At 40.9% G+C, this 16,960-nt stretch overlaps 1 protein-coding gene across 1 annotated transcript in view; it reads left to right on the top strand.

The window, feature by feature from the left end:
- tnr (tenascin R (restrictin, janusin)) overlaps positions 1-16,960 on the top strand; it is a 306,961-nt gene that overhangs the window by 261,563 nt on the left and 28,438 nt on the right. Inside the window, 3 exon segments of the mRNA XM_034182776.1 lie at positions 10,039-10,169; positions 12,931-13,063; positions 13,633-13,784. Of these exon segments, the coding sequence (XP_034038667.1) occupies positions 10,039-10,169; positions 12,931-13,063; positions 13,633-13,784 (416 nt within the window).

The raw sequence follows: 16,960 nt of genomic DNA, 5'->3' as shown, positions 1-16,960 counted from the left end.
GTTCAATTTCTGGCACATTGAATTAGAATGGCAGCCTTTCAGATAAAGAGAAAAGAAGGTGGACAAAGAATGAGAAGTCGGGTGGCGTGGAGGTGATAAAATGCAAGCACAGAATAGTACTTACATTTTATGATGCAGGAAGGACAGGCAACGATGATGGAGGAAGGACAGGGAACACATGGAGAAGTTGAAGAAATCAAGAATGAGCCACAGGAGAGGATGATAAATAAACACCTTCAAAATCTCTTAACTTCTTTCTTTCTTTATTATTTGATGAGGACAATGCACATTAATGAACATTTTGAACATTTTCATTCCGTAGTGTAAATATGCCAAATTTAGCTAAAAGCTACTTTCCATCTGTAGTCCTCAGACACACAACAAACAATAATTACAATAAATACAAAACATTAAATTATATACAATACATCTCACCTGTGTTGACAGGTTTTATTGTTTTTGAGCCATTTTTTTAAGCTCATTTTTAAAAGCACTCAGGGTGGAATTGTCTCGTATAGTTGTTGGAAGGTTCTTCCAGTTTGTACAACCCTTCACAGAAATGGTGTTTTGTGCTGTGGCAGTTTGTCTAAAGGGCACCTCACAGTCCCCTCTAGAAACAGACCTAGTCCTGAGGTTACGATCTCTATGTCTAATAAATTCCTCCAGAGGAGGGGGGGGGCTAGGCCATGGAGAGTTTTGTAAAAGAGACAAGCATGCTTAAACATTATACAAATAGTGACTGGTTTGGATGGCAGCGTAATGGAAAGTCACCCGTCGGGATCGTTGTTGCCTGCGGCTTTGGGCAACAATGATCCCGAGGGGTGACATTCTTCGTATTATGCTGACCGATAAACTAGTGACCATTTGTTTTATTATACATCTGTGTAGTTAATAAATGTATCTTTACAATTGTGTGACAAATTTGCTAAGTCATTTTTTATTCGTTTTATTTTGGGTTATTTTTACTAGAAACAAATAATTATGTTCAATTTAATTGAAACAAATAATTAATTTTCTATTTTTGGTTATTTTTACTATATGTCAAATGTCCTTAAGGTACCTGGATATCCCGTACCGTAGTGAGTTCATGGTCAAGTATAATATGAATGAATATGAATGAATGTATAATAATATAAAATTGTTAAAACTTAAAAGATGGTATTTCTCTAGAATTTCACAGCAGTGAGTGGAATATGGCTTTTTGGCAAACACTTTGATGGTTTTTTTATAAAGTTGCTCTAAAGGTTTTAGTACTGTCATACCAGCAAATGGCCATATTGTGCAACAATATTCAATATGATACAGGATCATACAATAAAGGATCCTCATCCTTTTCTTATTAGATTTCCTCCCACTGTCAAAAACATGCACATCAGAGTCTGCTCTTTTCTCTGCCCCTGACCAAGGCGGCGTCTCTATCCTGGAAGTTGGTCCTCTGGTGCTGGACTGTGGCTGCTCACTGCTCCCAGTGGTTGGCTTGTGTCTAACTGTAATTAGGATGGATTAAATGCAGAGGACAAATTTTGTTGTCTCTACAATGGCAATATACTTCCTTGTTAAATATTTTAAGAACACAGTAAGTCAAATATGTAAAGATTTAGAAGAATGGTGCTCTTGGGTAGAAACAGATTCCCAGCCATGCTGGGGAGGTTCGGCAGGGGATGGACAGGAATTGGCAGAAGGGGTAGGAACACCCTACACTGTGTTTGCTTGTCAAACTGCAAGTGAGATGTGTGCACTTGTTGCAGAAAATGTAGCCAGTCAGTGTCCTGTTCCCAGACAAACTGTCTGAATTTTGCAGCTACACTCAATTGTTCAAAACTTCACCTTGGAAAAAATTAATCAGAGAGTCAAAGAAAATCTTGAAGTGTCAAAATAGCAGGTTATTTGCCAGCAAAGGAGGCACTCACAGCCTTGAGAACAAACCCCGGAGTGCATCACAAACAATAGGGTGACAAGTATTTTTATACATTTCAGGTGTCATTGTTGCCACCCAAATTGGGTGGCCCTTCCAAACTTAGCAATTCTTACACCAATCAAAACAGTTATTAATGACATCATTATACAAATCAAATTACTTTACTTCATAAAAATTTACCAAGTCAGTGGGTTTACTCTCGGTCAACATGCAGGTGATATCATGGAAAATAACCAGGCTCGTGCATTCATTTCTGATTCAACAGGCCCTGAGTCAAGGATATTTACCCCTCTTGTGAATCCAATGTTTAATCCAATATTCAGTTTCTTCACAAATTATGTTTTACTCAAATTATACCTTTAACTCAAAATTCTGTCCTTATAGTTTCCTTTGAAAGAAAACATGCATTTTGCTCAAAACATATATTTTTTAAAAACATCCATTCACTGTCATCAGAAATACACAACAAACCCATTTTCTGGCATTACATATTATCATGATAAATTTTAATTACCACATCATCTTTCTTTTACAAAAAATTACACTACACAGTCTACATCGGAGTTAGGTTAGGGTCGGAACTCGGTAGTGTTTGCATTTTAGTGCCTGATTTGGCATCGGTGCGGTCACATATTGATTGGTGCTGAAATTCTGGTCTTTACCTCTGGCTAACTGGGACATGTAATCCTTCTAGCGTGTCCTGGGTCTTCCCAGTTGGATGTGCCTGGAATACCTCCCTAGGGAGACAACCACTTGGCCTCACTAGATGCTCAAACCACCTCAACTGGCTTTTCAGTCTGAAGGAGCAACTGGCTCCACTTCCTGCTTATTTGAACTTCTCACTCTATCCCTGAGTGTAACACCCCTATTCCACAGTGTGACATTCTGCTATGATTGCCCATGATCCAAAAAAGTGCAAAACAGGATGAAACTGCTTAATCTTGCTTGCCTCCTAATAGGCTGCTTTATAAAGTGCATTTCTGGCAACTGGCTGACTTATAAAGTGCAGACCTGGCACCCGACCAAAAATGAAAGTAAGGAACTGTGCCCTCAGGCAGAGCTGCAACAAACACTGCTTTGGTTTAAAATATTTACCCTCATGGAGCACGATCAAACACATTTCAAGACGTATTCACCAGGAATACCCCATTTAAAGAAGTTTGACCATGATTGGAGCTGTTCAGACTATGAACAACCAGATGTTACCACGCATAAGCGATGATTGTGCAAATCAGGATGAAAATTTTAAACAGTTCAAAAATGTTACCCTGATTTCAACACTGGCGCCCATGGCAGCCGTAACTACTATGTATACCAAGTTTGCTCAAGATTGACAAAGATGTATCAAGAAGGTACTATGATGCTTCAAAACATGCCCCGATTTGCTATTCGGTATTTCAGGGAAAAGAACTGCACTCTGTGGAATAGCGCCATAAGCCCAGATACAGGTGAAGATAGGCACATCCATGGTGAACATCAGGCTATGTATATGGTTGCTTAGTTGCAACATTGCTATTACATTTCTATGTCTGCATCATCTGGCAATTCTGTGTTGCTTTGTTTTATTTCATTAATATGGCCAATGCAGATGGTCACCCAGCTGAATCTGGTCTGCTTGAGGTTTCTTCCTGTAGAGTTCAGTTAAAAGGGAGAATTGGTGCCACAGACTTTTTGCTTGTTTACTTGTTGCACAAATGGGCATGTTCATGTGCATAACACGCCGAGTGCAGAGTGTCTCAGCCCACACAGCTGGAAACACCTCTCTGAACAAGAAAACCCAAAATAAAGACCCTTAGGCTGTGATGTCCCAGATGGGACCCTTGAGGACTGTCCCCAAGAATGTGCATTATGTTCTATGACCCAGTGAAGTGTCATGTTCAAGTCTAAGCCATTGAAGCAAAATTCAAATGCGATGAGTCTGACTCAGGTCGACAGGTGAGCTGACAACACTGGTCACCTGACCTTTTCAGGTCAACTGCAGAAGGTTTGGTAGTATCTTTTGTCTTTTTTTTCCAGAATGTGTTTGAATGCAGACTCATGTTAATTTATGAGCTGGCATTGATCTTTTCACACATCGGCATCCACATGTTTATATGCACCAACATGCATGGAGGATAAGCACTGAAATGAGTGGAGAGCGCAGAGATTTTCCCGTGTGACATCTGAGTTTGCTTTAAGGTTACATTTTGAGCTGAAAGCCCTTCAAATCTTCAGACAGTCATGTTGTTTATAAAAGCTTGTGTTCGTTTCACTGCAGAGAGAAGAATAAAAGAAAAAGCCAGAGGAACAGGCACCCATGTAGCACTTATCTTTATCTCATAATCACAGTGGTGGCATTGCATTGCACAGAATTCTCCATTTGTTTCTGCTCCTTTACTGTACTTACAATGACAACAGTTTGCTGACAGGCTGACAACACGCCCCCGAGTTATGATGTAACTATGGGAAAGTGGTTTCTGAATAGGTCATCTACTTTTTATTATGCACTAAATGAAGTTATAGCATGTCAATGTTTCTGTCTCTTTCTAAGGATCAGATCAAGTAAAATGAACAGACTGATGCAAGGAAGGGAAATTTTCTCCAAGTCTCCTTTTTTGTGTGGTTTTAAATATCAACAAAGAAACTATAAAAGAACCTAAAATCTGATGTATACTTGGATGGTGTGATGTAACATGCAGTAAAACCTGGGTGGGCTTGATGATCAAGCACTTTTGAGGTGGTGATATTTTGTGACTAATCTTTGAACAGTGTCTCATTTATGTTCTCACTAAATCCTTTATGTGATGTGTGATTCATGATAACTAGAAAGGTTAGTCTAATCTCATGGATACACTCACAGGCATCACCAGCTTGGTTAAAAAGTTAACAAGTGATATATAGTTTTACCAAATATAAATTGAATCTCAAATTGTGGTGGAAAATCTGAAATGACAAGGTCTTTTTAGTAATTAGGCTGCTTTATTAAAACAAAAAACTCTGTACAGAGGTTCAGAAGCAACAAAGTATGAAAGCAGTCTATTGTCTCTGACAAGGAAATGTCTGTCTGGGGAGACATTTATACAGTAAAGCTCCTCCCATAATTGTCATGTTTTACATTCTGTGGTCAGGAGCAAAGATCAAGCAGGTTGGCCCCAGGAACAAATACAGTAAATGATCAATCAGTAAATCAGAGGTCCCCAGGATGTCTTAGTAGATAAAGAGCACTCAGGTAGCCACAAACTGAAGGGACAAAATGTCTGGATGACAAGTAATCAAAGACAGAACAACAAAGACATCCAAAAACAATTCAAGAGGAAAGTAATCAAATGACACAGAACAACCAAGACATTCCAACAAAATTTCCACAAACAAATCAAGTTTGGGGCAGTTATATTAAATATAAATAATAAATGATAATGTAAGTATTAGTAAAAAAAACAAAAAAACAAAAACAAAAAACAACAAACAAAAAAAAACCCTGGATTTTATGAAAACATTCTGCCAGGTATAAAATCATATAATGCTATTGCAAAGTAGAAAAACTTATCTCTATGCACTGTTAAATAAACTATACCATAGGTATAACAAAATTAACAATAAAGCTAGTCTGTCATGGTGTGGTGAATGCTGATGTCCGTAGACAATGTCTGCTGCCTTGAGGAAGAATTGCTTTGTTTGGCTGCTGCTGTATTTATCCTGCTGCAGCAGAGAAGATAAAAGAGGCAGACAAAGAAGAATGGGTCTACTGTTTGGGTCAGGGAGTGGTTGCAAACCAAAAAGAATTTTAGCAACACATCTTACAACCATTTACAAATGTTTAAAACTGTTTTACAAATGTTTGCAACTGTTTGCGGAAAAATAAATTCACAAAGAAATTGTAAACATTATCAGAATTTATTTGTGACAAGAAATACTGTTTGTGACCGTAAAAACTGTTTGCAAACTGTTTTGCAACCTTTTACAAATCCTGACAAAGTCCATAATTCGCTACGTTCGTTAGCATTCATGCTATGTGAGATATGGGCTTAGGTGATTATTATTGTGCAATTGTAGGAGCTTTACACATTTCACTTCCTACAGCAGCAAAATAGAAAATGGCAAAATTGCAGCAGCATCTCTCAATTTATTCCTGTTGTTTTCCGAGGTAGAAAATGTCCTTTATTGCAATCCTCAGAGCTGAAGGCTCCTGGCCTTTCCTCATTGGGGTGCCAATTCCATACAGTGGCAGGGCAAACCTGAAAACTGTTTAGTTTTGACAAGATACTTCTGACACAAATATTCTCATGGGTTTTGTTCTTCAGTCTTGTATGGAATTGTTTTTGAAAATATCAATGTTTTGTCCACACTAGTTCCAGTTCCATAAAAATCAGAGAAGCTCAATATGAGGAAGTGAAAATAACAAAAACAGTCTGCAATACAATGAAAGTTGTTGCCTCCCCTCCCCCCCCCCCCCCAACAACAATGTAAATTATAGTACATTAATATTGCTATTGAGATTGAGTTGATTTCACTAGAAATTTCAAATTGGCCAAACTTAACATGCAATTTTGATCAAGGTTCAAGGATATGTTATTGTTATTTCAATATAATAATAATTTATTCATTTATATAGCGCCAAATCACGAGTAATCATCTCAAGGCGCTTCACAAGCATTTAAAAGCAGAATAAAATGAAATAAGATTAAAATACAATAAAAAATTTAACCATAAAAAATTAAAAGAATTAAAATAAATAAAACATATAAAAAAAAGACACAATAAAATACTACTGATAAAACAGGGAGAAGAGATGTGTCTTCAACCTGGCTTTAAAAGTCTCCACAGAGTCCGACTGTCGTATTTGTGCAGGCAGATCATTCCACAGAGCTGGAGCGCGGTGATAAAAAGGTCTGTAACCCGCTGACCTTTTCTTCACCCTCGGGACACACAATAGTCCTGCACCCTGTGAACACAGAGCCCTTGCCAGCACATAGAACTCAACCAGGCCGGCCAGATAGGGGGGCGCCAGTCCGTGAACAATTTTATAGGCCAATAGTAATACCTTGAAATCTGATCTCAAGGAGACCGGAAGCCAGTGAAGGGATTCCAGAACCGGCGTAATATGATCAAACCTTCTGCTTCGCATCAGAAGTCTGGCAGCAGCATTTTGAACCAGCTGAAGACCCCTGATGCTGGACTGTGGTAAACCAGAAAACAAAGCATTAAAATAGTCCAATCTAGAAGAGACAAACGCATGAATCAGAGTCTCAGCATCAGCCATAGACAGGATGGGATGAATCTTTGCTATATTTTTTAAATGAAAGAAAGCAGTCCTCGTAATGTCCCTAATGTCCCTAATTGTAATCCCTAATAGATTACAATTTGTTCATGTAAATGGGGAATCTTCTTCACAGACAGAGTTAATTATGGAGTTCCACAAGGTTCCTGTGCTAGGACCAATTTTATTCACTTTATACATGCTTCCCTTAGGTAGTATTATTAGACAGCATTGCTTAAATTTTCATTGTTACGCAGATGATACCCAGCTTTATCTATCCATGAAGCCAGAGGACACACACCAATTAGCTAAACTGCAGGATTGTCTTACAGACATAAAGACATGGATGACCTCTAATTTCCTGCTTTTAAACTCAGATAAAACTGAAGTTATTGTACTTGGCCCCACAAATCTTAGAAACATGGTGTCTAACCAGATTCTTACTCTGGATGGCATTACCCTGACCTCTAGTAATACTGTGAGAAATCTTGGAGTCATTTTTGATCAGGATATGTCATTCAATGCGCATATTAAACAAATATGTAGGACTGCTTTTTTGCATTTGCGCAGTATCTCTAAAATTAGAAAGGTCTTGTCTCAGAGTGATGCTGAAAAACTAATTCAAGCATTTATTTCCTCTAGGCTGGACTATTGTAATTCATTATTATCAGGTTGTCCTAAAAGTTCCCTGAAAAGCCTTCAGTTAATTCAAAATGCTGCAGCTAGAGTATTGACAGGGACTAGAAGGAGAGAGCATATCTCACCCATATTTGCCTCTCTTCATTGGCTTCCTGTTAATTCTAGAATAGAATTTAAAATTCTTCTTCTTACTTATAAGGTTTTGAATAATCAGGTCCCATCTTATCTTAGGGACCTCATAGTACCATATCACCCCAATAGAGCACTTCGCTCTCAGACTGCAGGCTTACTTGTAGTTCCTAGGGTTTGTAAGAGTAGAATGGGAGGCAGAGCCTTCAGCTTTCAGGCTCCTCTCCTCTGGAACCAGCTCCCAATTCGGATCAGGGAGACAGACACCCTCTCTACTTTTAAGATTAGGCTAAAAACTTTCCTTTTTGCTAAAGCTTATAGTTAGGGCTGGATCAGGTGACTCTGAACCATCCCTTAGTTATGCTGCTATAGACTTAGACTGCTGGGGGGTTCCCATGATGCACTGAGTGTTTCTTTCTCTTTTTGCTCTGTATGCACCACTCTGCATTTAATCATTAGTGATTGATCTCTGCTCCCCTCCACAGCATGTCTTTTTCCTGGTTCTCTCCCTCAGCCCCAACCAGTCCCAGCAGAAGACTGCCCCTCCCTGAGCCTGGTTCTGCTGGAAGTTTCTTCCTGTTAAAAGGGAGTTTTTCCTTCCCACTGTCGCCAAGTGCTTGCTCACAGGGGGTCGTTTTGACCATTGAGGTTTTTCCGTAATTATTGTATGGCTTTACCTTACAATATAAAGCGCCTTGGGGCAACTGTTTGTTGTGATTTGGCGCTATATAAATAAAATTGATTGATTGATTGATTGATTAATGTCGAGGTCAAAGGACAATGTAAGATCAAAAATTACCCCAAGGTTCCTCACTTTGTCAGTATGATGTGTAACACATGAACCTAGGCTAAGTGCCAGCTGATCAAATTGATGCCGATGTCTTGCTGTACCAAGAACCATCATTTCAGTCTTATCAGAGTTCAAAAGTAGAAAGTTGCTAGACATCCAACTTCTCACTGCTGACAGTCCTGTAAAGATTTTATGTGGACAGGATTTCCAGCAGCTATCGGCATATACGACTGAATATCATCAGCATAGCAATGAAAAGCAACCCCAAAACGCTGCAAAATGTTCCCAAGGGGTCCCATATACAGGGAAGAAAGCAGGGGACCCAGAACGGATCCCTGCGGAACCCCGAACTTCATGCCCTTAAAGTCAGAGGTAGTGTCGTTGCACAAAACACAGTGGGAACGACCAGACAAATAAGATGTCAGCCACGCAAGAGCAGTTCCAGTAATCCCGAAACAGTTTTCTAGCCTATCAAGTAGAATATGATGATCAACTGTGTCAAACGCAGCACTGAGATCCAACAACACCAATACTGTAGTAGTATCCGAGTCCGTTGCTCACAGAAGATCATTAACTACTTTAATAAGTGCTGTTTCTGTGGAGTGATGTCTTCTAAAAGCAGACTGCAGTGGCTCAAAAAGGTCATTCTCAGTAAAATAGTCCACAAGCTGCCATGAAACCACCTTTTCCAGAATTTTAGAGCAGAATGATAGATTTGATATCGGCCTATAATTTTTCAATACACCAGGATCAAGATTAGATTTCTTGAGTAGTGGTTTAACCACAGAGGATTTAAAACAATTTGGAACAGATCCAGAGTTTAAAGAAAGGTTAACAATTTCCAGCACAGTCGGCCCAAGAATGGGCCAAAGATCCTTAAACAATTTTGCTGGTATAGGATCAAATAAACAGGTTGTGCTTCTAGTAGACATCATGAGTTTCGTCAGCACACCTTGTGAGATACTGTTAAATTCTGTGAATCTAGGTAGCACCTAAGAGAATTTCAAGCATATAAAAAAACAAAGTTGCGCACTCAGGTCTTGGCGGTTCAAAAGATCATTAATAATAAATAGGATAAATACCTAGTGATAAAATATAACATAAATTAAAGAACTTAAATTAATTACAAAATTTAAAATAAATGTAAGATATTATAAATTAAAGAAGATGATCCAAACAGTGGCTTTAAGTTGAGTAAACTTAAACTGTCAACACAGCTGATTGTGTGAAATAATTGTTAAAGTGCAGGTCTGATTGTATATGGTTGGGTTTTTCAACAAAATTATTACAATAATTGTAAAAATAGTTCTCTCTTTTTTATTACAGCAATGGATACACCCGTGAACCTGACAGCCATTGAGGTGAATCACCGCAGTGCTCTTATCTCGTGGCAGCCTCCTATTGCAGAGATCGACAACTACATGCTCACTTACAAGTCGACTGATGGCAGCCGCAAAGTATGATGCATAACACTGGACCAGAGAACATAAAAGCAGCACCTGCACATTTCCCTCCGAACTCGGTCTCACATACACATACCTAATGTGTCTATATGTCCATGTATCTTCTATACCCGCTTACTCAGATTAAGAGCCACGGGGGTGTTGGAGCCTATCCCAGCAGTCATGGGGTGTAAGGCAGAGTACACCCTATATAGGATACCAGTGTGTTGCGTGTCTATATATGTTAACATTAAATCTGTAATGACTCGTAATTTATTCTGACAGCAACATTTTTTTTTAGCTCTGTACTTAATCAGTTTTGTTAATGCTGTATTAATGTACCAAGGGAAAGGGACAATCTGTCAGCTGTCAGAAATCCCTGGGCTTTGGAAAAGCTGAGGAATGCAGTCTTTAAAAGGTAGTGAGTTCATAGAAGAATGAATGAATGAATGAATTTATTAATTAATTAATAATTAATTTAATTTATACAGTGCAAAGTTCCCACAAGGCGCTTCAGACAACCAAGGTCTAACCTTACCAACCTGTAGAGCAAGCACACAGGTGACAGTGGTAAGAAAATACTCCCTCTGATGAAATTGAGGAAGAAACCTCAAGCAGACCAGACTCAGAGGGGTGACCCACTGCTTAGGCCATTCTAATAATTACAAGGTTGTAATTGCCAAACAAACCAATAGAAATTATTTTATTTTTTTTTTATTTAACAGCAACAGTGAAAGAGTGATAGAAGTGATCTGGCAAAGTACACAGTGAATGTGGTCTGAGAGAGAGAGATTTAATCTTTAGAAATGTAATAAATCTGAGAAATAAACCACTGTTCTCTGGTTCAAATAACATGGTCACAATCCATATAACAAGGAGAAACTAACTGAAATCTGGTCAAATGTGACACATCATTAATAACCCATAAACCTGCCTGCCACTTGCTGAACGCTGCCTCCTGCTGGATGTTTGAGGCTTGTCTTCCACCTGCTGAGATTTACCTGAGTATACTGGTTTGAGAGTGCATATTGGCATGCATGTTATTAGCATGCTTGGCTTACAGGTAGGTGGTCCAAATCCCTGCTCATTTCTTTGTGGAGTTTGCTTTGTTTTCTTCACATCCTCATGGGTTTTATTTGGGCACTCCCATTTGTGCCTTCTATCAGAAACACATATTAGGTAAAATGCTCTTGACCAGGCAGTGTCTCAGGACCTGGATTTGGTCTCCAGGCATTAGACTGTAGGTGCCCAATGCTCCAACTTGTTGGATTGTGTGAAACTGCAATTAGAATATAAGTGCAGATGACAGGTATCATTGTATCCCAATGTCCTTTTTTGTCTATGGCCTGTACATTGTGTCAGCCCTGCAACAGGAAGGGCAGTCTGTTTGGGGTGTACTCCACCTCTTGCCCAATGACTGCAAGGATAGCTTCCAGCCTTGGGGGAGGTGATGATGTTGTGGTTAAAGCGTTGGGCTTGAGACCAGAGGACCCTCAGTTCAAATCCCAGCCTGACTGTTGTGTGGGCCGCCAGAAGAGGAGGTACTGCTGGCCCACCACCAGAGGGCGCCCTGTCTGGAGTGCGGGCTCCAGGCACCAGAGGGCGCAGCCGCCTCACGGGAGCAGCCAGGGTGACAGCTGTCACGCATCACCTGCAACAGCTGTTACCAATCATCTGATCGGCAGGAGTATATCAGCAGGACGACGTCTCCACCTCTTTGCCGAGATATCGTTCTACCTGGAAGGTAACGTACCTCAGCTGTCTGCTTGACAATATCCTTTGTGACTTTTGTGCATTATCTTTTGGACTGTTTTTCCAACGAGAGGTGGAGGTAGCTTTCCTGCCGTGCTGATTCCTGGGTGCAAACGCATCCTCATTCACTTGCTTTTTGTTCCTCGCCAGCAGTACCAGATCCGACACGCGGAGGCAGTGGCCACCTGGGAGTTCGGGACTTGGCGGCTCCAGTATTCCCCGGGTCTGGTGGCGGAGGAAATCGTGTGGTTCCGGTTCTGCTTTGGACAGGCGTCTCCTATCTTCGAGCCTGCCCACACGACACCTTGTGAATTGACTATTGTCTATTGTTGCAATCTGTTGTATTTGTTGTGCACATTCACAACAGTAAAGTGTTGTTATTTGACCTATTCCATTGTCCGTTCATTTGCGCCCCCTGTTGTGGGTCCGTGTACCTACACTTTCCCAACACTGACTGGAAAATCACTAAGGGCCCGTCGGCAAGGTCCTTAATCCCCTAGTTGCTCCCACTGTGCAGTGAGTACTGTGTATGGCAGCACCCTCACATCTGGGTGAATGTGAGGCATTATTTGTAAAGTGCTTTGAGCGTCTGATGCAGATGGAAAAGCGCTATATAAATGCAGTCCATTTACCATAACCCCCCTTTGACCCTTAACAAGATTAAGATGAGTCGGAAAATGAATGAATGAATATGCACATACATAGAGTCGCAGAATATCTTCTTTAGCTTATTTCATTATATGCTATTAGGCGTGCTACGCACCAATCAATCAATGCTGCTTTCATCCAACTAAGTGTACTTACACACAGAATAGTAACTGATATACTTTAGTTTTCATGAGCGTGAACCTGTATCAAAGGATGAGAATTTTGGCAGGGGTCAACTTATATTGGGGAAACACCTCCTTAGTTTCCCCATGGCAGTTTTGTAATTCCATCCCTTGCTTCTAATGAAATGTCATTTCTATAATCTTATACCTTTAAGTGCTTACACATTGTGAGGATTTTTCTGTGGTTGCACTAGGAGCTGATTCTCGATTCAGAAGACACGTGGATTCGTCTGGAGGGTCTGGCTGAGACCACAGAGTACACAGTCAAGCTCCAGGCTGCAAGAGGATTAGACACCAGCGCTATAGTCACCACCACTTTCATTACAGGTGCAGCACACACAAGTAGCATATTCATGTATAATTTCTGTGAGTTATGCCCAAAAAAAGCAATTTCAGTGAGTCATACTGGCAAAATATTTTAGACACAGAATTGACTCTTTTTAATCTGATTTTTGTAATTTTGCAGTCACCATAACAAAAGTGAACAGTAATGGCTCCCAAAAATCTGACACAATTCACCCCTCCATTCCCCTGTAGCGCAGTGAGTTCCCATTAGTCTTTACCAGGAGGGTGACAGTCTGCAAACCTGAGATGGAGCGGAACAGAATGTTCTAATCTTAATGTGCTCAGTATTTAATTGGATGTCAGATACGTCACTCAGACGAGAGAAGGCAGCACCGTGAATTTATGTGAAAGTCAGTATTGGCGGCCCTCATTTAAATCACACAGTGGACATGGCCGTCACTGCTTTCAGAAATAAATCTGAGAAAGAGGCATTTATTTTTAAATTCCTCGGTGCAGTCGACATAAAGTCTCACAGTCTGCATTTTTTTTATAAAGCGAAGAAAAAAAATCAAATCAAGACTTGTCATCATTACCACACTGCTCTTCTCCAGGGAGTCGTCTGTTTGCTACACCTCAAAACTGTGCCCAGCACCTGCTGAACGGAGAGACGCTGAGCGGTGTCTACACCATTTACATCAACAGAGACCCGAGCCAGGGTGTGCAGGTCTACTGTGACATGACCACAGATGACGGAGGCTGGGTCGTAAGTCTCACACACATTTGTTGCCACAACATGTCCTGTGAGGCTTCATCACGGCGTTGCTTTGCGCCATGCGGTACCGCCGCAACGCGCGGAATTCCTCCGCTCCTCTTTCCATGACAAAAACTCCTGTAATAGTGGAATATGCTGTTCATTTCCAAACTGGACGCTGTGTTGATCCGGGACATCGTCTGACTACCACAGCAATTGCGGAAGACGTGGACATCAGCACTTTTTCGGCACATTGAGACAGACGTGCGGAGAAATTCCGCGCGTCGCGGCAGAGCCGCATGGCGCAAAGCAACGCCATGATGAAGCCTCACAGGACATGTTGTGGCATGTCCAGCTCATGCACAATTTCTCGGATAGTCACACGACTGAAAAGCCACCGAAAGCCGTCTGAAAGCCATCTGAAAGCCGTCCTGTGAGACCAACACGGAGGTGCTTTTGTCCCGCGCCATGAGCGGCTCCGTGGCGCATCCCTCAGCTTCTGTTTCCATGAAAAAACTCCTGTAACAGTGGAATGTGCCGAAAAAGTGCTGATGTCCACGTCTTCTGCCTTTTTTGTGGAAGTCAGACGATGTCCCGGATCAACAAAGCCTTCATGTTGGAAATGATCTGGTTGTTTCAGCGGGGTTTCAGCCTGTTGATCGGCGCTCAGAGTGCACCGCGCTCTCAGCCGCTGTGGGCGGTCTTTAAACCGGCTGGAGCACTCCTTAATCTGTGTAATCCCGATAAAATCGTCCCTGAAAGCCATCTGAATTTTCCGAATGGTGTCCACCTGGAGGTCTCTCACAGTTTCTGGAAAAATTTGATGCAGCAAAGCTCCAAATCGTTCAGACATTTTATTCGCAATAAAAATCCGACGAGAGGGGTGGACCACTGCTCACACAAAGCCTGCTCACAGGCGAATGACGCAACCGACAGGCGTGAAAAAACTCACGCATGCGCACGAAGGTTCAAGCTTGGCTGATGCAATCACACATGATTCAAATCCATATGGTTTTTGCAAAAAATAAAAAGGTCCGATACTTTTCTAACAGACCTCGTAAACTGTGCAAAAAGGAAAGTATTTGAGTAATTATATGTAATTTTAGAGGGAAGTGTTCCCAGACCCTCACAGCTTTTGTTCAGATATGATGTATATGTTATTTGGGTCCAAAAATATATTAAGTATGATATTTTGACTGAATATTGAGGGCTTTATGATGCATGCAGTGAGCATATTTGCCTGTCAGAAATAAGGTACCCCAGTCGAGGACAACCAGGCCCCACTCTCCATGTACATCTGGAGGTGCATCAGGAAGGGCATCAGGAGTAAAATCTATGTCAAATCAGCATGCAGATCAGTACTGGATTTGTTGTGGCAACCATGCACAAAATACAACCCCATTTCCAAATATAAGTTGGGACGTTGTGTGAAATGTAAATAAAAACAGACTACAATGATTTGCAAATCCTCTTCAACCTATATTCAACTGAATACACCACAAAGACAAGATATTTAATCTTCAAACTGATAAACTTTTTTGTTTTTGTACAAATATTTGCTCATTTTTAAAATGAATGCCTGCAATATGTTTCAAAAAAGCTGGGACAGGGCAACGAAAGACTGGGAAAGTTGATGAATGCTCAAAGTTTTTTTTTATTTATTTTAATTTATATAGTGCCAAATCACAACAGAGTTGCTTCAAGGCGCTTCACACAGGTAAAGTCTAACCTTATGAACCCCCAGAGCAATAGTGGTAAGGAAAAACTCCCTCTGAGGAAGAAACCTCAAGCAGACCAGACTCTAAGGGGTGAAAGAACACCTGTTTGCAACATTCCATAGGTTAATTGGAAACAAGTGAGTGTAAAAGGAGCATCCCCAAAAGGCTCAGCCATTCACAAGCAAAGATGGGGTGAGGATCACCACTTTGTGAACAACTGCGTGAAAAAAAAAATCCAACAGTTTAAGAACAATGTTTCTCAACATTCAATTGCAAGGAATTTGGGGATTCCATCATCTACAGTCCATAATATAATCAGAAGATTCAGAGAATTGGAGAACTTTCTACACGTAAGCGAGGCAGGTAAGCAAGGCCAAAAACCAACATTGAATGTCCCTGACCTTCGATCCCTCAGGTGGCACTGCATTAAAAACTGACATTATTGTGTAAAGAATCTTACTGCATGGGCTCAGGAACACTTCAGAAAACCATTGTCAGCAGGTTTAGGTAGGATTACTTTGAAATGTTATCCAAAAGTAATCAGATTACAAGTAATCCACATGTATGTACATACATACATGTAATCCACATGTATTCTTTCAAAGTAATCCTACCCAACCTTGATTGTCAGTTAACACAGTTCGTCGCAACATCTACAAGTGTAAGTTACCATGCAAAGCGAAAGCCAGGCATCAACAACATCCAGAAACGCCACCGCCTTCTCTGGGCCTGAGCTCATTTGAAATGGACAGACGCAAATTGGAAACGTGCTGTGGTCTGATGAGTCCACAATGATTTGCAAATCATTGTATTCTGATTTTATTTACATTTTACACAACGTCCCAACTTCATTGGAATTGGTGTTGTAACATATTCCAAATATAGCCCATTTATACACATCCTGCCCAGTTTTGGATGACAAAATAACTGGGAAAAACTAACAAATTTGGAAATATAAGTGCTACTGTTAACATTTAGATGAAAATCCTTTGGGAGCCTTTGACCTCACCAAATAACTGATACTCCTGTCACACATAGCCAGAAACACGCAGAGTGATGTTGGATTTATGAATTGGCGCACATCCAAAAGTGTTGAGGACACTAATTGTTGAAGCTTTGTAGGTGGAATTCTTTCCCATTCTTGCTTGATGTACGACTTCAGTTGTTTAACAGTCCGGGGTCTTCGTTGTCATATTTTGTGCTTCATAATGCGCCACACATTTTCAATGGGCGACAGGTCTAGACTGCAGACAAGCAAGTCTAGTACCCGCACTCTTTTGCTACGAAGCCACGCTCTCCCTTCCAGCAGATCCCGAGCAGCCGGGAAAGCAGGCCGACTGGGTGACTGTGAGAAGAAGCGTAGCCCTAAACTGAAGCCCCGTGTACACCGCCAACCCGTTCACATCTCTAACCGTTTTTCCCCACTCGGCGACACACCCGCCGAGGATCAAACTCTGGTTATTGGCGACT

Source organism: Thalassophryne amazonica, chromosome 12 (assembly GCF_902500255.1).
Source record: "Thalassophryne amazonica chromosome 12, fThaAma1.1, whole genome shotgun sequence".
In the NCBI taxonomy this organism is placed as follows: Eukaryota; Metazoa; Chordata; class Actinopteri; order Batrachoidiformes; family Batrachoididae; genus Thalassophryne; species Thalassophryne amazonica.
This window is presented reverse-complemented; position numbering and strand designations above follow the sequence as displayed.